The sequence below is a fragment of the Vigna umbellata genome, chromosome 1 (genome assembly GCF_029865625.1).
Source record: "Vigna umbellata cultivar VRB3 chromosome 1, Vumbellata_1.0, whole genome shotgun sequence".
Classification (NCBI taxonomy): Eukaryota; Viridiplantae; Streptophyta; class Magnoliopsida; order Fabales; family Fabaceae; genus Vigna; species Vigna umbellata.
Genome location: NC_142165.1, coordinates 9,025,114 through 9,050,021, shown reverse-complemented (window position 1 = coordinate 9,050,021; position 24,908 = coordinate 9,025,114). Strand labels below are relative to the sequence as shown.

Sequence of the window (24,908 nt, the reverse complement as noted above, 5' to 3'; positions counted from 1 at the left end):
TATATAATTTATTTTATCTTTTTATCTACTTATTTTATTTTAAAATAATTTTTTATTTATATTTATTTTGTTCCCTCATAAAATTGTTTTATTAATCAATTATTTATTATTTATATTTTATTATGTAAAAATTAAACAAATATTTATTAATTATTATAATATAATAAAAGATGATGCTAGAAAAATTACTCTTGATAAACATTTGTTAATTTTTTTGTCATTTGATATTTTTATAATATTAGTTATTTTTGCTACATTACTATTTTTTTTATGATATTTCATTATATATTCATTTAATAAAATTTAACGTTAAAAAATATATTTTATTTTTAATATGTAAAATACTATCATTTAAAAATAATAATATTGATATTTATTTTAAAGTAAGTTGATTTTTAAAATAAATAGTTATTTTAGTGTGTGTGCTTACACACATTTTAATATCATTAAAAGTTTTTTTAACATATTTTTACATATTTAATAATATGTTAAAGAATATAATATATTTAAAGTATTATTTTTTTTATATAGTCTTTTTTTATGATTTATATTACTTAATCATTTAATAAAATTAAATTTAAAAAAATATATTTTACTTTTATTACTTAAAATAATATTATTTAAAAAGTAATATATTTTTATTGATGAAAAAATATAAAAATTTGTGATAAAAAAATTGTCTTAAAAAATTCATTATTGATTTTTTATTTGAACGGTTTCTTTTATTAATATTTTATTATTAAATAACGTTTTCTTAGCAAGACGGAGCAATTGAATAGGAACTAGAGAAAGAAAAGAGTAGATACAATTCTTACAGTTAACTAAACTGAAACTGTTATAAGTTCAGTTTTTAAAAACTAAACCATAAAATAGTATACTGAACTTTTAGTAAAAGTGGATCAGTTTTTTTAAGTATAATATAGTACAGTTAACTATAGTACAGTACAGATCAGTTATTTTTGCCCAGCCCTAAATTCAATACCTTTGTCGTAAGCTGAGGTTGTGTTTTGAGAAAAAAATGATGGTATTTCTTACGAATAGGAAGTACTAGAATGGTTCACAGCCAAACATAGTTGCGGCGGGTTTTGGGTACTGACTCAGATTTTTTGCACATGTCAAAATAATTTGAGATCCATCTCAAGTTATATTTTCATGTTAACTAATCGTGCTGTTTAGTATAGGAAAGTAAACTCTTACAATTTTATTCACTACATATTAAGTTATACTATGACAACAAATAAATTATATTGTATTTTAACAACAATAAAAACTTGAGTAATTTAAAACATATTAACATTAAGTTTTTAGTTGTTAAAAGAAAAGGTAAAAAATACACAGTTTTCTATAAAACACTTAGGGATAGAAAATCTTCATACTAAGAGTTTTCCGTCCAAGGATGTTCATGAGCATGTTGTTTATATGAATATTTTAGAGTTTGAATATATATATATATATATATATATATATATATATATATATATAGTTTTTATTTAAAAATTATACTTTGTATATTAAAGTTATTATATAAAGTAAGATCAGTTGAAAATAGAAGTTTACAGGTCACATTTACGTAATTTTTATGATATACATTTCATGATGAATTTATATCATTTAATTCTGTTAGCATAATTAATTATTGACATGTTTAGTTGCGATTGATACAAAAAAAGATTACTTTGGTTCTATATGTGATTCTAATCAATGAATGAGACTTTTTGAATACGTTCAAGATATACAATAACAATTTTTTTAATCTCATAAAGTCTAACACATATAGAAGAATTGTAAGAATATATACATATTCGTGACTAATAGGTGATTGTTAGATATTTAAGTCATACATAAATATATTACATACATATATAAGATCGTTATATTTTATTAGTCAATTTCTTAAAGTGATTTAATTGAGATAAATTTATGACTCAACATATATGTCATGAAATATTATCGATTTAAAACTTATAAACAATATTCTAATTTGATAAATTGTTAAATTAAAAATATTAAAAATTAATTAACTTATAGAAGTTACATGAAGGGGTTATAATGCCCATTTGTCAACACCTATATATTTTTCTTCATCTCCACTAGAAGATAAAATAATATTCATTTTTCTTTCTCATAATCTCCATTAGAAAAAAAAAATAAAGAAACTAATGTGTTCTATAATTGAAAGAACAAATATCATATTTTCATCTATGTTTTTTTGTAATGGTAAATTCATTCATGTACGCTTCAACATACTACTCCTAATATAATTGAAAATATTTTGTTATATGATAGAGTTTGATTGTTCTTCCTTATTGATCTATTTTGGTTCATAACTCAAACTGACCAACCTTCTATAACAAAAAAAAAAGACATGGAATAGATATACATATTACACATAAAATTAATACTATGTACCTATATTTTACAAATATTTACAAACCAAAGTTAAGAATTCATGTCAACGATTCTCAACTTTGTCAGAATGATGTTTTACGGCGACAACTCTCTTCTCCCCCTTCTGAACCATTCAGCAAAAACCACAGGGAGGATTTTGGAGGGAGTGTTTCAAACAGTGTATTTAAGATAGAGGCCGAGGGAAAGATTTTAGATTTGCTTTGATTATTCACCAAAACTTTGAATTTGGCTTGATTAGTTTACTCACCATTTCATCCACAATCTGCTAAATCCTAGTCATCAATATGGAATTTGATAAGAAGTGTTTGAGGGAATTTCAGATGGTTTTTAATTTTATGCATTGAACGTAACTCGTTTTTGTATGTTGAAGTAAAGTCTTACGTTGGAATCATTTACGTTGAAAATTTTCCTGTAGAAAAAGTTAATCTGGTCATATCATCAATAAGCCTGTTTTTATTGCATTATCCTATCATAAGTCAAAAAACTAATCCTAAAAGACACTGCTTCAGGAGTTATACGACCATATTCATTTCTTTTTCTGTGATGTGAAAGGGAATTATACTGAAAAAAGGGTGGAAAATGAAACCCAATAAACATAGAGATAATGTCGCAGTTTCTGATGGATGGGATTTCGGATTTATGTCATTCTGAGACAATTTTTGTGCTCATACTATTCTTTAACAGTAGAATGACCATTTAAAGCATCAATGAATTATCTACCACAAAATTGTGACATATATCTCTAAAATTCTATACGCACTACAAAGACCTTGCGTATGTAATTGAACTGCCATCTTAATTGCATATGCTTAGCACCATCCACTCTCTGTAAAGGATGCAGAGCAGGTTTAAACCCCCACTTAATCAGAGCTTGATTAATAGTGAAAGAATGTGTATTAAGAATTAAGATTATTATGCTTCCCATGTGGGTCAATAAAAACTTTACAAGTTGTTGTTTCGTGCTTCATTCATGGGTCTCATTGTAGGATTGCAGTATAAGATCTGCAGAGATATGCCACAGAAGAATTGAAAATTTCTGAGACTGTTCATTTATGGCAGCTTCATATTTAGATGTTATGTATCTCTTTTTTCATTATTTCATCAATTTCTTTCTCTCTCTTTTCCTGTACACTTTATATTTGTGAAAGATCATTAAGTAGTCCAAAAACAGTATTATTTATGGTAATACTGACATCAAGAATAATTCAAGTATAATAAATTCTTTGTTGTTAATATAAGCATTTATTGAGATAATGAAGAGATAGTAATTTTACAATACCTAAAAAATTTTCCATATTTGGAGTGTACCATTTGCTCTTTAATTTTAAAGCTCAAAATCCCCTTTTTGTGCAGAAAGCATTGGAACACTATGATCTTGCAGATTAACTATTTGTGTTTCCTTCCATATGTAGAGGTACTTCTATATGTGAAAGCTTAATTCTCCTTTTTGGGAATCAGTTAGCTTCACTTTATAGCTCAGAGTAGGCTATGCAAGGGGTAAAGTATCAATCTTTGGAACTATATTTGATTATGAAAACTTAAAACTTTAAGCAAAGTGGACCAGGTAAACTCATGCACATTTTTAACAAGGTATTCCTGATTCAGTTCATGTAATAAACGTAACAATTCATTCCAAAATTTAATAAATCCATGACAAGTTACAGAATAATTAAACAATATAATGTTCTTCTCTCACATTATAGCAGAAAGATGCTCGAAAAAAGGAATAAAAGTTGCAGAGTAAAAAATTACGAAACGGACACAGAGCAGAGCAGATCAAAATCGAATCTGAAACGAATAACGGAGCGAGTGAAGCCGCGTGTTGAGTCACGATTTGTCAGGGGTGACGTTGGCGGCGGAGTGGTGGTTCTGGAATGCGGCGGAGAAAGTGGAGTTGAGATCGGAGTAGAGCGAGAGGACCTTGGAGATGTTGCCGTTGAGCTCCTGAATGAGGGACACGTTCTTGACCATGTTGTGGCGGAGCCTCGTTTGTTGATTCTCGTTCACCTCATCGATCAGGCGGCGGTTGCGGTCCAACATCGACTGCACTTCGCGGAGGCTCTCGTCGACCGCCGCCCACACCACGGGGTCGCCATCGACGCCGTCGTGTGCGGTGGCGGGGGAACGACGGGAGGAGTCGCTGTTCATCGGGGATTCGGTGGTGGATTAAAAGGCGATCATGGGTACCAAAAGTGCAAAAGTATATAATTATTTTTCTGTCGGATGGATAATAATTTTATTAGTAAGGAGATGGATTGAGAACATATGTAGAAATGATGATAATAATTTTATTAGTAAGGAGATGGATTGAGAACATATGTATGATAAATATAGAAAAAATATATTAAATAATATTTAAAATATTAAAATACATCGTTTAACATTGAGATAACATAAAAAAGATGATATTTCAAATGTGATAATTTGAAAAATCTGAATTAAAAAGCTGATAGAGTATTAAGTTAATGAAACTAAAATTTCTTTCTTAAAATCACATTTTAGAACATCTGGTTTATTAGTCAATTTCTACTCTCTCTCTAGAACTCAGTTCTTCCAAGTTCTCTATCTTCTCTCTACCAAATCTTTTTACTGAGCCGTTTGATTTCCGATCAGGTGGTGCTTCATTCCAACCGGTAAGTAGTTTCCTTTCCTCCTCCTCCGCTGTTTTAGAACCTAGAACATGCAGTTCTACTAGTTGCATATACCTTGTGTTCCCCATTTCCTACTCTCTGCTAAATCTTGAGCTCTAAGAGTCGTTTTCGTCACCAATATGGTGGTTGTAGGGTGATGTCTAGGTTCTTGCTAAGTCCGGCACTGAGTCGTTCCTATGAGTTAGGTTGCTCAACTCTAAGGTAAGGGGAGCTAGAAATATTTCTTTATAATTAGTTGCATGTATGTGTATATACTGAGATATATATTATTTCTGCTGTTTGGTTTGCATGTTAAGTTTTGAGTAGATGAAATGATATGTATTGGAATGTGCATCTGTGAATCTGTGAACTGATGCTTGTGAATTGATTGGGATGTGATTTTGAACTAAAATTGAGTATTTTAGATGAAGGAATCTACTGTGAGAGCTTAGGTGTATGTTGAGGGAATTTGATAGTGTTTTAGGTTATTTTGGAAGAAGTGGGATAGTGAATTTGAGAGATAGTGATCTAAGGATCTTGTGGTCTGTTGGGGCAGTCTTAGCAAGTGTATTGTGACTTGTTAGAGTCACCAAAGTGGTCCAAATTAGTGCAAATTGGTGGAATGGGGTTTGGGATCTTCAAGTTGTGGAAATTGATGTTGAGGAGTAAAAGTTGAGTGTAATCCCTTTAGAAGTGTAGTAAGAAGGATTAGGAACATCTAGATCAGTCTAATTAGGTGCAAAACAGGAATTAAGGGTGTTAGAAATTGGAGAAATGGCCTATAAATGGTAAGGGTTGGTGTGAGTGCATGATTCTGTAGATGATGCAGAGTCGCTATGCGAGCTGTCTCGCATAGCGAATCCCTGTAGAGAATGCTCATTGTTTGGGTCATTCGTTGTGCGAGCCAGTGCGCTGTGCGAATGACTGGAGGGTGCTGCTCTCTGTCTGGTGATTCGCATAGCGAATCTAGTGCGACTGGTAGTTGCTTGGGAAAATGCTAGTTTAATTCGAATAGCAAATTTGGGGCGCTATGCGAGGGTTTAAGGTCTGATAATGTGTAGCAGAATTTTTAGTTTAGCATAGCGCACAGACTTGGTGCGCTGAGCGAATGGACTTTAGCTGAACGCACAGGCTTGGTGCGCTGAGCGAATGTGAGTGAGTAAAACCCACTGTTTTTTTTTATTCGCACAACGAGTTTGGTGCGCTGAGCGACTTGCCCAAAACCTGTTTTTATTCTTTTTATTCCTGTTTTCTGATAACCTTAAACTATGTTTTGATTATTAGAATGGTGTATAAGTATCTATGATAGTGTATGATCAGTGAGGTTATATGTTTGGATTCAATGTGATAGTATTATGGTACTTGGTTGTTCATGTCTTGAGTTAAGTTTCAAAGTGACAGTATGGTTGATGGACGTAATTCCATGGATCTCAAAGGGAGGTTACATGGTGGTGTCCTATGTTATCGGACGTAATTCCATGATCTTCAAGGAGAAGATCCATGGTGGTGCCATTGGTGTGTTTTAGAATGATTTGCATAGAAGCTCAGTCTTGGGGGTTATCCTGAAACTACAATGGTCAATCATTCTCAGGTAGAGAGGATTAAACCATGTCGTGAGTAGTAGTAGGAGGTCCTAGTCTTGGGTGCTTCCAGTATGGCCCAAGGTGAGTGATAACGGACTAACCTCGTGAGTGTGGTAGGGTGAAACCCATTGGCTTGGCTTTGCAAAGTAGTAGAAGCCACCACGAATGCATGATCCGTCATAGCTCGACAATCATTCTATGTCCGGACGAGTCAAGTTTAAAAGTGTAACAAGTTGTATTAAGTGACTATGTATATGTGAATTAAATTGCATGTATATCTAGCTCACCTTTCTGCTTGTGTTTGTCTTTTGTTTGTGTTGTGTTTTCTGTTGCAATAATCATCCATTTGGATGTGAGTAGAGGTAGATGAGATGCTTCTGGAGCAGGCCTTGGAGGGAGATGACACTGCTACTTAGCCTAGTTACGATCCATAGACGTTTTGTGTATTTGAAAATAGTCTTTTGTGTTAAAAGTTTTAAATTATAGCCATTTTAGGATGACTGTAACCTTAAGACTTTATTTGTAAGTCTTTCTGTTTTATTATATTAAAATGTGAATTATTATATTATATAATTTTATATAATCTCGCATGTTATAACTTTTAGTTGAAATTTGAGACGTGTAAGGATACATTTGAAATTTGAAGGAGTGGGAGTAAATGAATGCATTTAAAAAATAGGAAATAGGAAGGAGATGGTGAGATTGTTGGTTTTAAGAGATGTTGAGATGAAAGTGATAGGATTCAAGATCAAATTTGTGAACATTTTTTAATGATTTAATAAATGTGCTGAATAAATTCTTTTTTAACAAATTAAATTATTAAATTACAGTTTTGTCCTTATGATTAAAATTGATATAAAATAAAATGTAATTGTTATTATTATTATTTATTACTATATTACTTTGTTAGTTGATGTTTGATATATTATTACATTTTTTTATTAATTTCTCAACTTGGTTTCATATATATACCAAAAATATAATACCCAAATTAATATTAAGGATAAAAAAGATAAAATTTATCCATTTGTGACCATTCTCTCTCTGGTAAAAATAGTTTAAAATACAATGAAACTTGCTTCTGTTAAACAAGATAAAGAAAAAATATATAAACATTATGGGTAAAAATGTAAAACTCATTATGATGTTTCTTCTTTCTGATCTATTCAAAATAAGGGGATGAAAATATTGGGATCTCTTGAATTCATCCTTTCAAATTAGCTCAAATCCTTTGAAGTAAACATTTAAGTCATTTTCAAATTCATCTTCACAAACCATACGTCATCTCTAAAATGAAAATACTTATATTCAATTATCTATGTTAGGTAAAAAAAATTATAAATTTCATCTCATTTTATAAATTCATTTTACTTTTTTTTAACGAATGGTATATTATGTTATTCACTATATTTTAATTTCTATAATATAAAAAAGTGAAGAAATAACAAAAAATATATATAATGACTAAATCATAGTTTTAAGTAAAATGTCAAGTTCAGCTTTATTATTTAGTATTTGTAAGAAATTTGTTATATAATAAGTAAATAAGGAAGTTTAAAGTTAGTACAAAATAAAAAAATTGTTTTTAAGATGAATTTTAAAAGTTATAAATAAAAAATTAAATCATTTTTTTATTATCTAAAATATTTAGTTTTCTAAATTTAAAATCATTATCTTTCTATGTTTTTACTAAATATTTTTGTCGGTATTCTTCCTTGTTTTTACAATTTATAGATTAAGAAATAATTCCATGTAATATTAATTGCGTTTAAATTAACTTTGTTTAGGATAAGTTTTTTTGTTTTCTTTTAGATTTTATTTTATTTTTCCTATCCACGTGGTTTTTAGTAGGACACGTTATAATTTGAACAAAAAAAATCTATGATTATATATGATTTTAAATTTGACCTAATTAGATAAAAAAACTAGAGAATGATTAAAATGTGATTCTTTAATGACTGAAATATTTTTAGATAAAATAAAGGTTTAAATTCTCTTGTGGACCTTTCTTCAATAATATCAATTTGAGGTCTAAATTTTATAAATTAGAAACAATTAAATCTTTTTCATTAAGTATAAGAAATTGCGTGAAATTAATTAATGTGAATGATTTTATTATATAGAAATAAAATTTAAATTATGACCTGAAATTTAGTAAAGTAAAAAGAAAAAGCAAAAGAAAAGGGAAATTTCTCCCTATTCGACATACACCCTAACACATCATCTTTAACTTCAGAAGCTGCCACCGAACCAACCAATCCTAAATAGAATCACCACGACGCCACTGGAAACCATCGTAGGAGTGAATTTGAAACCTTTCATCGTATACAGAGAGAACCCTAAAATCGCAAGTTCCATCATCTCCTCCGCAACAGCCTCACCTTCATGCGCCGCCTACATCTCCCTCCTCGCGCAACTACCGTGAGAACCACCATTGTTCCAAACTTGCAGAAAAACTCAATCACAAATCTGCAAATTCGAATTACTTAAACTCTCAATCTCACCCTGAAGCACAACGCCTCTGTGGAACCTGCAAAAACATCCAAATTGTGAACGTGTCTTCTCTTTCGCCGCACCTCCATAAGCTAAAGGGATCCATACCTATAGGGAAGAAAACCCAAACCACAAACCAGAGGGACACTACGAAGAATGAACCAAAACGTGAGCCTATTCATCATCTGCTTCCTCGCGAAGCCTTCGCTTCTACTAACACACCGTGAAAAAGAAATATTGCTGTAAGAAATCCTTACTCCTAACTTTCACTATACCAAATCACTACTTTTTTTTCCTAACCATTGTTCCAATTAAATAATGTCACCTCATAAATTAAACCTTCAATTCCACATAATAAAAACATTCACCTCAGTATCTTTATTGTGCACCACATCTACTGATTTTAACAGTATTTTTTATCACTTAATAAAAATAACTTAATTGTTACTAATTTATAAAATTTAAGACTCAAATTGAGACCGTTTTAAATGAAAAGACCCAATTGATATTTTTTAACAAATATAAAAATGATCTGATGATTTAAACCTAAAATAAATTAACAGATTTTGAATTATAAATAATAAACTTTTTGAGAAAACTAGGTATTATACATATGCAGGAAGAATTGAGTCGTGTTTTTATTTTTTATTTCTTTGTCAAGCCACGTGGATTATAGTTTTAACAAAAATAAATAAATTTTATCAATCATTTATCTGTTGGAAGAATGTCACTCAAATATTTAAAAGTCACTTAAACCATATGCTTATAATAAATGAGATGGATGTTGTCTCTCATATAAGAAAAATATGCTTAAGTGATACCTTACTCAAACAACATTTATTTATAATCTAACACGTATTTCAATTGTTTAATTTTTATTTTTAGAATATATAGTGCATGAAAATATTAAATATGTTATAATGTTATTTTATTGATTATATTTTGTTCAAATGTGATTTATTTATTATATGTTATGAAAACTAGTAATTTTATACTATTATGGTAAATTATAATATATAAAATTAAGAAATTTGATAAAATGTTCATATTCTATTGATATCCTAACTATAATGTATCTTACTTTTACACTTATAAAAAACTTTTAGATAATAATATAACAGATTTGTTTTCAAAATATTTTGATATAATCTAGGTGTTATTGTTTTAATAAATTAACAAATAAATAATAAAATAGTAAAAAATACAACGTATGTTATATTAAAATGTTATAAAAAAATTAAGTATAAAAAAAAAATTTCCATAACTTTTATAATTATGTCAAAGAAAGACCATTAGTAGAATCAATTAATAGTAGTAAAGATGATTTAACTTGTAACTAAAACTATACCATTTCTTTCCTATAATGAATTAATGATTAAAACTTAAAATTAGAAGAATTACAAAGGATAAAAAACAGTTACATCTTCCTTAATTAACTATTTATTCTTAAACAAATGCATGCATATTTTAATTAATAAAATTATTGGATCATTTGACTACGTGAAGGTTTGCTGTGGAAGGAAAAGTCTTAGCAAATTGATGGTTCCTTCTCTCTCACAATCATCTACATGCCAAGTTTTGAAATGCGACATCCTTTTATGTATTATATTTACTTTTTACCAAATCTTTAGCCTTTCGTCAACACGCATTTAGTAAAATATGACTATGTCTTTTCTAGAAACTAATTCAGATTTTAAAATAATATAATACTTTTCCTAATCAAAATTTTTATCAAGCAGAATTCAGTTTTTAAAATAAAATAAAATGTGGAGCTCAAAAATTATTAAAATTTGAACTAATGGTAGTGTCTAATGTATTTTATTTTATATATCATACTTTGAATTATATTTTCATTAGAAATGGTAGACTGTTAAAGAATAGAGAGTGAGAATTGAGAAAGATACGAAAGAAGAACACGAGTAGTAGAAAAAAAATCCAAATAACTTAGAGATGTTTAAATATTTTATTTAGAAATGGAAAAGGATATAAATTTTAAAGGAACTCATTTCTTGTATACAATGTTTATAGGATAAACTTGTTAATGTGATAACAAATATTCAACCTGCACTTTAAAATAGCCTGTTTCTTTCAGTTTTAAACTATCTTTTTAAGTACGGAAACAAAAAAAAACATTTGATAAAAGACAATGGTAAATATTAATTTAAATTCAATAATTGAAATTATAATTTATTAATATATTGTATTTTTTTCTCTAATTATTTGTTTCCTAATTAACCATTGTGAGTATATTTGTTTTCTAAACTAACCATCACCCTCTACAAAAAGTTAAATCTATTTTTTACTCAAATTATATAAATTTACTCTTATAAAAGAAATTAAAGTAATATACTCCTTGTTAGCATGCTTAACTTTAAACGAATTATCAGCATGCTTAATTTTAAAAGAATGAAAATTGCAACAAAATAAATGATGGAGATACATACTATAAACTAATTTTAGTTTTTTAATAACATTATTTTGTTTTAATTTTATAAATACTCATAGAAAAACTATAAAAAAAATGTTTTCAACTGTACGGAGGTAGAAAACAAAAATTAATTAATTAATTATACCTATGTGACTGGTAAAGACAAAACAGAGCATGTAATTACATGCGTTTGATCTTCGGGTTCTACCATGCGTTCGCCCATTAGCATATAAATATTGAAAACTGAAATCACCACAACCAGAGCCAATACGTTAGATCTCAAATCAGGGGACACGTGCCAAAATCTGAACAAAGATTCATTTTCAATACAATTCATGGTTCATACAGAATCAGCCTCCCAAAGCGCCAACTTAAAAGAACATTGAAACGAAGAAAACAGAGTTTTGTGGTGAGAGAAAAAGATAGAAAGTCTTAATTTTTGTGCGTTTAAAGTTCTAATAATTTTTTGCCGTTTCTCTTTCTTAAGGTTTTTCCTTCATTTTTTCTTGTGAATTGCTTCTACCCTTTGTGCATAATAAACACAGTAGTTTTGAAGTATTGGAATCAGAAAGAAAGCTAAGTTATCAAGAAGATGGGTTTTCCAAAGGAAGAGAAATCCAAGAGGGTATTGAGAGGTGTGAAGATTGTGTTCTTCTTGATCACGATGGTTTTCTCACTTCTTATTTTCTCTGCCCCAGTTCTATTGGTCATTGTCGATGCACTTGTTCCTTCAGTTCTATTCTCAGCCTTTTCTTCCTCTTCTCTTTTCTCCCATTTTCAGAACTACCATTTCGGATACTCTCTCCTTGACATACCCCTTCTATCTATTGCACGATCACTTCTCATTTTCTGTAAGTACCAAATCTTCCATTTCTGAATACCCTTTTAAATTTTAAGCTTCATCAAACTTTTTTAAACTGGTTTTAGCATTACTTTCTAATTAAAATTGAATCTTTCTTTCGTACTGATACTTGCAGTTTAGTTTAAAAGAACAGTTTTTGGATAAAATATTTCTGATTACAATCAGAGAAAAGATACCAAAGCTGTCTAATGCAAGATTCCGATTGATTCCTGTGTGTTGGGATTGGTGGGTGGTGGGTTTTGTGTAGGTGTTTATAGTTTTTGTGATGGACCAAAGCTTTCACGTGGGCCTTATCTGGGAGTGACCATGTTATGCTCTGTGATGTCTCTGATGTTTGTTTGCTTCAAAGTTGTTTACTTGTTTGGCTACGACACAAGTGTTGGAGAAACAGAATTACTAAGGTACGACAGAGGCTCCCAGATAACTCTCTTCGTGTGGTCGTGTTCTTTGGCAGTGTTACATGTGGTTGTTGCCTACAGAACAAGTTGCAGAGAAAGAAAGAAGCTTCTGGTTTACAAAATTGACATTGAAGGTGTAAGAGCTTGTTCTTCTTCCTACTTTGTTTCGTTACATGATAAAACAGAAAAAGAAAAAGATGATATTTGCTTGTTTTCTTGTAAATGATTGACCTACTTGTGCATCACATGATTTTCTTGATGAAAATTTCAAAATGGGTTCCCTTTCTTTATTGATTGAGTTCAATTATTTTCTAAAAAGTGTTGTGTAATTTTGATCCATGAAAATGTTATGTGATAATATACACTTTAATATGGTTTAATTAAAATACTTTGCATATCTTATCCTCCACCCATTAATTAGATATTATGGATCATTATCATTTCATAACTCAACTTTATATTTTTCTTCATCAAAATTAATGAACATTTTTCTTTTTGTTTTAGTGGTACTTGGATGGTGGTAGGTCAAAATCACCGTCAGTTCATTCCTTGAACATGATATTTTAGTTGAAAATTTTGTATACATGTTTACAATTTTTTGTATAGAGGTCACTTTTAATACAAATATTAGATATGGGCATGAATATAATCCAATTCACACTTTTAAAAACATTATATTCTTAAGTTTATAAATTAGTTTGTTATAGTTTTAAAATTGATATATTTTAAAAGAATGTTTAAATTTAAAATAATTTTAAATTATTATATAATTTCTATGAATAAGTTTTAGAATCAGAATTTGTTGAATTATTTCATATTTATTAAAATGGGAAATTAATTAATAATTTAAAAATAAATAAATTCTCAATATTTTGTCTATGCTTTCTTGGAATTAATTAATTAGTTTTTCAAACAATATAATCCCAAAATCCAAATATAATCTATGTAATTAGATCGAAATTAAATCTAAATTGAAAATAAATTTAAATAGAAAATATAAGAAATAGAAATTTGATTTTTTGTATTTAATAGTCAAATTTCCTTTTACTTTTTGTTTATTATTTAACTAAATATTATATTAGATTTATTATTTTCTCTCCCATTAAAATTTACCTTTAAAGACTTTTGTTTTAATTTCCCTTATGTGATTATTGATTTGTTTTGTAAGTGTAATTTAAGTAGGGATGAATATTTTATCCATAAATTTTGTGTGACGGGTGTGGTTGCGAATACCATAGTACAACCTCTGTAATAATTATTTGATATAATTAAAATTCGAAAATAATTATATTAAAACAATAGGCTTATAATATTAATAGTTGTGATTTACATTTGAGTGAAGATAATATCTTTTTTAATCTTTTATATATATATATATATATATATATATATATATTATTAAATTTAATTAAGTTTTAAGTATTTTATAAATTTAGATAATTTAATTGAATTTTATTATTTTTTATTTTTGTAATTGAGTATTCATAGTTGTATAGTTTTAATTAAGTGTTTCTATTTACTATTTTTTGACGTGCATGTTATTTTATGTATTATTTTATTTATTTGTCCCAAAGTGTAAAATTTTACAATTAATTTAAAATAAATAACATTGTCAATATCGCCTGTAACAATTAATGAATTGTCATAATCATCATCTTAATGCAAATGATGACGGTCTCATTATTATCAGGTGTACTGTTAATGAAAATAATAAAATAATTTGTGATTTTATATTAACTATAATATCATTTCATATTAATCAATGAAATCTTAAATTTTTCAACACGTTCAAACAAGAAAAAAAATGTATTTATCGTACACATCTTTTTTTTATGTGTGGGTTAATACGAATGTAAAAATTTCAGCTTAAAAGTGAGCATAAATAACTTGTTCTAATTATTGTTTTAATTCATGTCTTTTTTTTCTTAAAACTAAAATGCGACATATAATTAAAAAGTATTAAATTGAATCGTACAAATATTTCTTGAGGTTTTGTTGAATTAAATGGACATCTCAATTTATTTCAAATTTTACACATACCTCCCTTTGTTTTGAAAACCTTATATTGTCATTTTTTTTACATAACTCATACTACTCTTTAAATTTTAAAAGTATTACACATAATCCTTTTTTAATTACTTGAAAAGTTATTGTAAAGATAATAAAAATAAGAGATGTAAATGCAGTTTAAAAATAATGAAGAGATGTAAATGCATTGGAATATATATATTTTTGAAATTAAGAGATTCTGAAATTGTGAAAATAGTGACGTTAATAGACCTTCAGAAGAAGCTGTACTTACCAGATAAATTGATTAACATGAAGATAACAAACATGTTGTCATATTCTTATTCAAAAAGAAGATAAATTCTTGGGTGAACTAAAACTCCAAGTATCAGAAATCTCAGTTATCAAAATCATTTCATTTTCCATAATCCCTGAAATGGGAGAATTTTAACTAAATAGAGTTTGAAAGCCAACAATGCACAAAGAAAAGAGTAATACAAACCATGTGATCCAAATCAAATACTTGGTCGATGTCACAAGTTGCCAGCCAAAAGGAGAAGAGGAGACCATATACTTGTCATCAAGAACTGCCTTGATCTCATCATGAAACAATGTTGGTGTGGCTGGAATTTTGAGCATACAAGAAAAGGCTCAGAAACCTGCGAAGACTGCTGTTGATTACAACATGTGAGGCCCAAAGGTAACTGTCCAGATTGCATATAGGAACAATTCTGGTATGTGTCATGTGACATATACTTGGGGCACATTAGAATCGGTTGAACAACCTGCAGAAATAGATAGTGAAAACATAAGGCTTTTGATCAGGAGGCCTTCTAATAGGTTCCTTCATAAAGAAGCAAATCTTCCAAATGTGCAAATCACTAATATTAATGTGATTATGTCAGAAGGTTAGTCCAATAAAGAGAGAAAAAAATCTGAGTTCTCCATCATGCTACTAAGAACTAAATAAAACAAACATTATTTAACATAATGTTTAGTCCTAATGCAATGCATGGCACGCTCACATCAAAATTTTGGACATATTGAACATTACTAAAAGGTTTATTTACTGCAGCATGAAGTTAACTCATCCAACTTGAAAACAGTAGAAGTGGTTAGCAAATAATGTAGCTAAATCTTAAAGAGTAGAATATACTGTAAAATCAACAAACAATGACAGAAGATCAATGCTTTTTTAGCTGTCTGACCCTCTGTTTCCCATATTCCGAGAAATTGAATGACACTGAAGGAAACTAAAAATGTGTATACATTTAGGAACGAACAGTTTTACGTATACATCTTCGATGATGCAATGTATGAAAGACTCTTTCTGGTGAACCAACTAGCAGAATCCTAGTATGTGAACTTAGCAACATAGAAAACTAAGTTGTAATAACATGCCTTCTCTCCTACATGACTCCAAAGCAAATAACCTAAATTGCGATTGATAATCTCACTTAGATAATCAACTCAGGAAAATGGAAAAAAGAATCACAGGTGTGCCATACAAGGATAGGGGTTTCAGTTGTTGCTTCTCCATAGATATTTTCCTTCATGGACTGCAATACAAGACTAAAGGGTAACTCCCAAGAGATGTATAAAATTAACACAATTTTCCTCTCTCTTAATGTGTATGTGTAAGTTGTTTACATGAGCTTAACCATCAGCTGTGCGGTAAATAATTGTCATTACTTAAACATAGATACTGTGGAAAGATTGAAAAAGGATTAAACTACTATAACAAACATTCCTTTTCACCTTATTACATAGAGATACCTCACACTTACATAACAGTAATTTAGAACATTATTGAACATAAAATAAACAAAACATGTTACTTGACCTTGTACTTGGCAATCTGTTCGCTGACCTCTCTTATGTCACCTTTGGTGAAAATTAATGCCACATTCCCCTGATTAAGGAAACAACCTTAAACATTAAAACTGTCTTCAAAATTTAATGAAATTACTTCACTTTTCCTATTATTATCAAAATTATTTTCTGGTACAAGAGACACCAAAACAAGGAAGCAAAGTTACCACAAGAAGGGGGACAAGGTTAAGGAAGGCCTTGTTGCCAGTCTTCTGAGCATCCATGATGATAGAGCGTTTCATCAAGGTGTTCTTTCCCATCACCACAACTGAATCAGCATGGAGTCCCCTCCGTATCCCCTGAAGCTGGTTTGAACCCACATTGTCAGATGAAACCACCAGTACCTGACTATACTCTCTCAGAAGCTTCAACATCTTTGCATCATAAGCTGCCTTTGCCAGTTTCCCCGCCATTGTTGTTGATCACTATAGCTATAAAAAACGAGTGGGCTTACTATAAGTTTTCAAAAATTTCATTGCATAGTGGTTGGTTATTAGCAGCGTCACTATTTAGCCAAGGACAACAAGGTACTTCTAAAAACCGTAATTGGCATTGTAAAAATTTATACTAGCACTGTAACAAAATTGAAATCGTAAGAAATCACTGTAGGGAATTGCTGGCGTTCTTCTAAATAGAAAACATGACTAAAGAAGTACAGAAAAATGGAAGATATGACAATACATGCAAAGCCGAGTCCAGAGAGCACTGATATTGATATATTAAAACGGTAGAGAATCCAAATTTTCGGTACAAAAAAACGGTGGAGAATCGAAATTCTACAAAGTCAACTTGATGGTTTACAACTCACTGAAACACTATGTCTGGCAAGTAAGAATAAAGATCAAATTCATTCTAAAGTATTGACTGGAGGATATAACCTGAAACATGGTAAGAAATCATGCATCAACTACTATGAAACCAATAGTTCTCTCCATCAACTTGTCTTTAATACCTCAAAAAGGCCAATGGTCGTTGATGTAGCTGATAAATTTTTGAGAAAAAAATGAATCACTAACCATAAGCAAGAAAGCAGCTAACAACACTAAGTGTGTTATATAATCAAATACTAATCTTAATATTGCCTCATATCTGGTAATCTATCGCAAACATGAGCGCTCATGGAAAAGTACTCATAACCATTAAATTGGAGTGCAGCATTATATTCCAGAACCTGATTCGATAGATAATACTCTTTATTGCGGAGATTAAAGAAATGGGATACTTTCATTGTCAAAGAACTGACAAACTTACAACAGGATTGACCATTTTCCCTTCGCTGAAGGCTAGAAAATTCTAAACTCGACTCACAATCAAATATAAAAGCTAAAAATCATTCCATAAAATTGAATCAATTTATAAATAAACTCTTAATCTCAATTGAAGAATTTCGATTTAATTTGAAGCACAAAATACTTCGATGGCAGTTATCTTTTACGGTTCTACCCCATTCTTTTATCTGGGTGTCAATAATTGTTGAGCAAAGTACACACTTCAAACACATTGAACAATTCGTAGGACCAAGTGATTTTAAGACAGATTGAAATTCGCAGTGATAAAGGAACTCGGATCAAATATCAGACACACAATACTATACTTAACAAGTGAAAAAACCCTTCCAAAATTTCAATTTGTTAAGTGATAAATGCAGGGACAAGTTACATGTATCGTTTGTTGTTTCAGCAAAACCAATCCCTCTAAATTGTGATAAAAGGTATGATCCAAAAACAAAATACGGTGTTTTGAAATTTTTAATTAATTAGACTGGTTTTGTGTAAACAACAAAAACCGGTGCACATGTTTGATAGAAAAATAAGGCGAAACTATATGTATGTTGGTATGAAAGTTTATTTCAATTCATTATTTTTGGCCACCAGTAGTCGTCGCAGCTAAATCAACAGTAGCAACAAACCTGTTGAAGAGCGAAGTCCAGCAACCGCGATAGAAGAGCGAAGTCGCGGTGGCAACGGAGATTCAGCGGCGGAGCCAACACCAGCACGTCAATGAGAGGCTATCACGATGCGACGACACAGACCGCGCGACTACACTACGGTGGTTGTATCCTTCCGTACAAATGCAATTGCATTGCTAGGATTCTCTCCGAACATTGTCTTTTTTTTTCTCTTGGTTGGCCCAAATCTACCATTTAGTAATAATAGTGGTTACTACTTCCTGCACCCCATTTTTCTTCTTATTGCACCCCCCCTAAAAAATTTAATCTCCATTCAACCCCTCATTTAAATAATATTTAAAACTCTAACTATTTAATTTTTATTCTTCCATGTCACACCTCTCCCATTCGAAATCATCATCACCTACCAGTCTCTAAACGTCACCTCCCTCGTATCCAAATCAACATTTTTCCTTTTTTTTTTTCATATTGCATTAAATTAAACCGAAATGTATTTTGCTTTTTACATATCGGAATGGTGTTCTGAAAGGTATTTTTGAATTTGAAAATAACTTTCAGAACATATATTTTGGAAATGGTTTTTCTATTCTAAAATGACTATTTCATAAAGTATTTTTGGATTCGAAAATATATTTTTAAACTAAGAAATACATTAGAATTACATGCCGAAATACAAAAAAAAAAAAAATAGGTGTTTCAGAAGTTATTTCCAAATTATGAAATCTATTCTGAAACACTTGTTTCAGAAATTTACTTTTTGTATTTCAAATTGATGCTTCGATGAAAATATCTTTCAGAACAATCATTTTAGAATACCAAAAATTATTTTCGAAATATATTTCTAGATTAAAAAATAACTTTTGAAACATTTAATCCAGAATACAAAAAAACAAAGATTTGTGGAAGGAGTATTTCGAAAAATATTTTCGAATTCAAATATACATTCCAAGACACTTATTTTGGAAATTATTTTCTAATGTTTCTGATTGAATATTTTAAAAGATATTTTTTCATCCTTAAATATCTATCGAAATATTTAGTTCAAAAAATATTAAAAATAAGGCATGAGAAATTTTTTTATATTTTTAATGTGAGGTAATTTGGGGAGTTCAACTTTTACAGAGGAGAAGGAAGAAAAACATGGAGATGCAGAAATAAGCACCCCACAAGAGTATATTTTATGATAACTTTTTGCATTAAAAATATTGACCTTTTTTATTTTTGTGTTTCACTATTTTCTTGCGTTACTAAATTATTATAGAAAATACAATGTTTAAAAAATTTATTAGCTCAAACACTTACGCTGTTAAATTATTATAGAAAATATATCTAAAATAAAGATTGTATTACCGAAAATTGCTAACACATATAATAAATGAAAGATACATCTACACCTAAGTTAATATTTTCCATTCTCATGTATCAAATTATCTTCACAAAAATCCTGTTAATATAACTTTTTTTGAAATAAATCGACACTGACCATTTGTGGCATTAAATTTAATAGTAATTTATTATGCTACAAGTGAAAGGATTTTTTGTAGTGATAATGAAGATTTAAGATGGATGATATAATATACAGAGGTGGATTTAGCTCAAGTGTTATATTAGGTCTACAAAGACATTCCTTCCTTTCTATAACCCCTAAAAATAAATCATATATAAACTGTTAACTACTGGATATAACATATTATTGCTTAATACAATGAACATTAAACTAATCTACAATCTCTGATTCTTCTTCTTTGCCCTTCCATGTTTGATTACTTGGTCTGGACTCCTCTCTGCGCTTCACTATGATAGGATACCTCTTCTGCGTCCTAGTGGTTGGGAAAAACACCAACTTGTCTTCTTCTGCAGGAAACCAACTGCCATAAAAGGGAAATAACATTACTCACACACTTCGGGACATGTTTAAAGTAAGGAAATCAAAAACAAAAAACATATCTATAATATTTAAAACTAATGTCTGGTTTCACGTTGTAATAGGTGACAATGTCACAGTATAAAAAACCACTTTAAAGTCTACTAATAGTGTTGATACTTTTGTTTGGTGCAGTACCTGTAACGGGTAACAGTACGGTGAAGAAAGACAGAGAGCACCACTCTGGCAAGCTCATAACCAGGGCAAAGACGTGGGCCTCCTCCAAAAGGGGTATATACATTCCCAGGGCTTGTTGTTTCTGAGTTACTCTGCATGTTTATACATAACTAAGCAACTGATACTAAGGGTGATTCAACATAGAGCAATGACGTATGAGATATATATAAAGAGAGACCTGCCATCTCCATGGATTGAAGGTGCGCGCATCTTTGTAGTGATCAGGGTTTAGATGTACAGCACGAAATGAAGCAAAGACCCTCCATCCCTTTGGAATAGTGTAACCTAAGGGAAGAATTAAATTGTGATATGATATCTAATTTGTCTGTAATTATAACTGGTAATTATAATCAGTGGTTAGTAGCTGATACCTTTTATGTTTATGTCTGTCATTGCTCTTCTGAATATCCCACCAATAATGTTTGCCACCCTCAAAGTTTCATTCACAACCTATATTGTGCACAAGATTAACGAGTGTATATAATAATGAAAGCTGATAGAACCTGTTTGTGCATTTTGTATCTGTGATTAGTTTATGCAGCTGAATTAGAGTTCAAGAATTCTTACGCATTGAGTAAACGCCATTGACTTGTAATCTGTCCACTCCAGTGGTTCCTCTGGGTGACTCTTTTTGGCTCTGATCAGGTCATGCTCTTCCTGCCAAAACAACACAGACAACTTCCCCGTCAAACCCTCCATTTGGGTGTACTTGTACTTCGTAATAATTGCAGAAGCGATGCAACAATCAGTTTAATAATTTATCACATGATCTTCTTTTAGTTTTATGTACGGTCTGATGCTATTAATTGAAGTTGTGCTGAAGCAAAAAGAAAGTTATGCTGTGGTATAACAGTGGGACCAAATCACCGAAACCATCATCTTTCACTTAATAGGGACCATTTCGCATAATTATCCTCGAAATCATCATAACACGATTTAATTTCTCGTGGCATGTGAGGGGACCAGAGACATTACTCTGCAACAAAACGCAAAGTGACGCATATGCCCCTTATGTGACAGTCCGGTCTAAACGCAAAGTGTGATCACTGTTGAGATTATTTTTCTCTGAATTTTTCCGATAATTGACAATTGGCAGCAAAAACTACGAAGCGTGCAGTTCGGGTCTGATAATTTTGTCCGTTGGTTCCAAGGGTTTGACTAGAGGTGTAGATAGATACATAGATAGATAACCCTTGAACTTTGACCGAGTCTCAACATAGCTTCTGTGATAAGCTGATTAATTTCTATAATAACGTCGTTAAGCGATAAAAACATTTTTTTAAGGTTGTCACATATCGAGAACATCAATACAAGACTGCTGACAAATTTAAAGACAGACCTACTTGTTCATATCAACTTTGAGTAACGAGAAAGTTTACGAATCAATTTTTATGAGTTTAAAAAGATTACATTATGTAACACACCTACCCACCAATGGTCTCGGTTGATGATTGTTCTGTGGAAGCCAATGCATGAGTTACAAGTTTCAACCGTATTAACCGCGTTGTAAAAGTTTAGGCAGACATCCTTTGACCACAAGCAAGTTTCAATATCAATGAAAACAATTAGACGTGCACAAAACAACAAAACCATCCGTCAAATCTTTTGCTTTCCTTGTCTCACCGTCAAGAACAAACCTCTCTCGAATAATGAAATACTAAGTTTGGTTAGCTATTTACATACCAAGACACTAATTATTTTTTTTCACTTTTAGCTATGCATTCATTAGTAAATAAATGTGACTCCAGGCAAAAAATATAGGCCAATCTAGAGTAGGGCAATTGTATAGAGATAACGAAAATGAGATTTGAAAGGCGACCACACCACATGAAGGGTGGTCATGGACATGGACATGCACACGATGGTGGGGTAATCCTAAGGAAGAAGCTACATCTATATGGTCCACCACCCTAGAAATTCATTAGAAAATATCGACAAATAAAGAAAAATGGATATAATATAAACAATGGTTAAAAGTTATATGTTTATGACGAACCTTGAGTTGTGCCAATGCTAGAGGAGTCTCCGTGAGGAACTTGACGGCAAGAGTCATTATGGTGGAGGTGGTTTCATAGCCGGCGACGAGCAAAGCCAACATAAAATCCACTATTTCCTCGTCGGAAAAGTTGTTGCCGGAGGCCAACAATGCCCCTAACATGTCATTCTTTTTCTCCTCCTTTGCGCTTTCTTTTCTTCTCTCCCTTACTATCAACGTTAATGCCTCTGCCACTTTCGTCCTGGCCTACACCATTACACATTATCTCAAATAAATATCTATAATTTCTAACTATTTTATCTTATTTAAATGTATTAGACAAATGAAAGAGCATGCACCTTGATGGCTCTGCGGTAGGTGGTCGAAAAGAGAGGCAATGGAAGAGTGAAAAATCCTTCGATCACAAGAACGTACTCTTTCCTTAGAGTCTCAGTCCATTCACCTGGATCAAAGCTCATCAACTGCTTCACTGTCAACTCAAACGTTATCTGCAAGTAATCCATAAAACCTAATCAATTTTCCCATTTAATAATATATTTAAACTATTCGCGTGGCGTGTATGTGCCCATACATATATAAAAGCATAAAATATAATACTCAAATAAAATATCACATGAACAACAAAATCATACATGTGCATGCTAACCTATAGTTTATACAGGGAATGATTAATATTCTTCTGCATCCGTAAACCCATTGTAGTTAACGTGGGGCCTCGTACGCACGGAACTGGACACATTATACCAAACCATGGAATCTGAGTCACCAACTCCAGTTCCATTTCCCTCACGTAAATCACACTCACATGATCTACCCACAAACTTTTCAGCACCAATCAACCAAAAAAATAAACAGTGGAATAAAATACGAAGTAAGAACCAAAAGGGAAAAATAGACAGACGACAACACCCCTGATGAACTTTGAACTCAATAAACAAAACAAAGAAAATCCAGATAAAAATTATGAGGCACAAAAAGCTGGTCCACCACCTCCCCAATATCATTCACGATCGTATCATGGTGGCAAGTGAGCTTCACTCGATTCACAGCCTGCTTGACTCACCCACTCGATTTTGGGAAAGCTAAATCAAATTCATTTCCTTTTACATGTGAAAATGCTTCGGTCATCGACACGGTTGGCGATACATCGTATCAATGACAGAATTGGAAACAGATAGAAATCTTATCCGAATAAGATTAAATCGTCATAAGCTATAAGACTCTTAATATTGATATTGTTCGAGCTCAAACTCGACCGTTTGAACCGAAACAATCTCGTACCAGTTGAAAATAAAGACAGCGAGAAAAAGCTAACCTTTTTGGCTTCTTCCATGAGAAAAATCCGGTCGGACCAGGAATCGAGGTTGAGCCGGATGAGACGGTCTATGTCAACGAGCAAGTGATCCTTGATGATGGAAGAGTTGGCGAAACTCATGGTGAGGGAGTGCATTTTCTTGTGAAGAGAGCCCTTCATGAGAAGCAGAGAGTGTTTTCCGAGGAGGTTGGATATGGAACCGGGGTAGCTGCATTCGAAGAGTCTCCCTTCGTTGAGCAGAATGAAGCGGTTGGTCTCCGGGTCTGCGGAGAAGACGGTGGGTTCGCCAAAGACATGGGTGGTAAAGATTGGGCCGTAGCGGTGGACGCGGTGGTCGATGAATGGTTCGGGGTTGTCGGTCTTGTAGGCTGATATGAGCTGCAAGGTCTCACCGGCGAAGGGGAGGCCGAGGGTGCCCGGAGGGAGGCGGAGGCGGAGTCGGCGGTATCGGGATCGGCGGTGGAGGAAAAGGAAGATAGCGGAGATGAAGAGAAGGATGAGTGGAGTAATGAAAGATGCCATTGAAGTAATAATATGAGAGGGATGGTACTGTGTGTACGTGTGTGTGTATATATATATATACAGGAATGTTATGGTGTATGGTGTGTGTAGGAGTATGATGTAGGGAGTGGTGAATGAACGGTGATGGTTTGAAGAAAAGAAATTGATGGAAGGAGAAGAGGGAGCACAGGGGGTGTCTATGGAATGTGTGATATGAGAATCTAAAAGGAGTGATCTTTTTGGTATGTCAGCAACTTTCTCCTTTCCTCTTCCAATTTTCTACTAATTTCCTGTCAGGATAAGACTTTGCTTTGGGTGGGGTACTTTGCTAACCCTTTATTTCTTTCTTTCTTTTGCCAAAATTAGCATACTAGTAATTAATATATATATATATATATATATAT

General features: G+C 31.3%; 4 protein-coding genes across 4 annotated transcripts; 1 reads left to right on the top strand and 3 right to left on the bottom strand.

Moving 5' to 3' along the window:
• Positions 1 to 4,014: 4,014 nt before the first annotated feature.
• Positions 4,015 to 4,655, bottom strand: LOC124848016 (protein EARLY FLOWERING 4-like). Its single transcript, XM_047325619.2, has one exon. The coding sequence runs from the start codon at positions 4,555 to 4,557 to the stop codon at positions 4,237 to 4,239; it is 321 nt and encodes a 106-aa protein (XP_047181575.1). The 5' UTR covers positions 4,558 to 4,655; the 3' UTR covers positions 4,015 to 4,236.
• Positions 4,656 to 11,932: 7,277 nt separating this feature from the next.
• Positions 11,933 to 13,093, top strand: LOC124848029 (uncharacterized). Its single transcript, XM_047325633.2, has 2 exons — positions 11,933 to 12,394; positions 12,653 to 13,093. The coding sequence occupies exons 1-2, from the start codon at positions 12,136 to 12,138 to the stop codon at positions 13,027 to 13,029; spliced, it is 636 nt and encodes a 211-aa protein (XP_047181589.2). The 5' UTR covers positions 11,933 to 12,135; the 3' UTR covers positions 13,030 to 13,093.
• Positions 13,094 to 15,117: 2,024 nt separating this feature from the next.
• On the bottom strand, positions 15,118 to 18,796 carry LOC124848028 (large ribosomal subunit protein uL10-like). Its single transcript, XM_047325632.2, has 4 exons — positions 18,592 to 18,796; positions 16,850 to 17,113; positions 16,654 to 16,722; positions 15,118 to 15,595 (listed from the first exon to the last, which is right to left on the bottom strand). Exons 2-4 carry the CDS (start codon positions 17,093 to 17,095, stop codon positions 15,344 to 15,346), a joined length of 567 nt encoding a protein of 188 aa, XP_047181588.1. The 5' UTR covers positions 17,096 to 17,113; positions 18,592 to 18,796; the 3' UTR covers positions 15,118 to 15,343.
• A 1,358-nt stretch (positions 18,797 to 20,154) lies between these two features.
• On the bottom strand, positions 20,155 to 24,691 carry CPD (Cytochrome P450 superfamily protein). The gene is made up of 8 exons (XM_047325634.2): positions 24,004 to 24,691; positions 23,027 to 23,176; positions 22,689 to 22,934; positions 21,260 to 21,349; positions 21,064 to 21,142; positions 20,871 to 20,977; positions 20,654 to 20,784; positions 20,155 to 20,459 (listed from the first exon to the last, which is right to left on the bottom strand). The coding sequence occupies exons 1-8, from the start codon at positions 24,523 to 24,525 to the stop codon at positions 20,309 to 20,311; spliced, it is 1,476 nt and encodes a 491-aa protein (XP_047181590.1). The 5' UTR covers positions 24,526 to 24,691; the 3' UTR covers positions 20,155 to 20,308.
• Positions 24,692 to 24,908: the final 217 nt, after the last annotated feature.

What these genes read in the sequence shown, in the direction of transcription:
- LOC124848028 (XM_047325632.2), bottom strand. Translation starts at nt 17,095, where the DNA reads ATGGCGGGGAAACTGGCAAAGGCAGCTTATGATGCAAAGATGTTGAAG. An exon ending in ACCTTGTCCCCCTTCTTGTG is followed by an intron (nt 16,723 to 16,849) that starts GTAACTTTGCTT and finishes TTCCTTAATCAG; the next exon opens with GGGAATGTGGCATTAATTTT. An exon ending in AACAGATTGCCAAGTACAAG is followed by an intron (nt 15,596 to 16,653) that starts GTCAAGTAACAT and finishes CTATTTCTGCAG; the next exon opens with GTTGTTCAACCGATTCTAAT.
- LOC124848029 (XM_047325633.2), top strand. Translation starts at nt 12,136, where the DNA reads ATGGGTTTTCCAAAGGAAGAGAAATCCAAGAGGGTATTGAGAGGTGTG. An exon ending in ACGATCACTTCTCATTTTCT is followed by an intron (nt 12,395 to 12,652) that starts GTAAGTACCAAA and finishes GGTTTTGTGTAG; the next exon opens with GTGTTTATAGTTTTTGTGAT.
- LOC124848016 (XM_047325619.2), bottom strand. Translation starts at nt 4,557, where the DNA reads ATGAACAGCGACTCCTCCCGTCGTTCCCCCGCCACCGCACACGACGGC.
- CPD (XM_047325634.2), bottom strand. Translation starts at nt 24,525, where the DNA reads ATGGCATCTTTCATTACTCCACTCATCCTTCTCTTCATCTCCGCTATC. An exon ending in TCATGGAAGAAGCCAAAAAG is followed by an intron (nt 23,177 to 24,003) that starts GTTAGCTTTTTC and finishes GATTACTTGCAG; the next exon opens with ATAACGTTTGAGTTGACAGT. An exon ending in GACAGACATAAACATAAAAG is followed by an intron (nt 20,978 to 21,063) that starts GTATCAGCTACT and finishes TTCTTCCCTTAG; the next exon opens with GTTACACTATTCCAAAGGGA.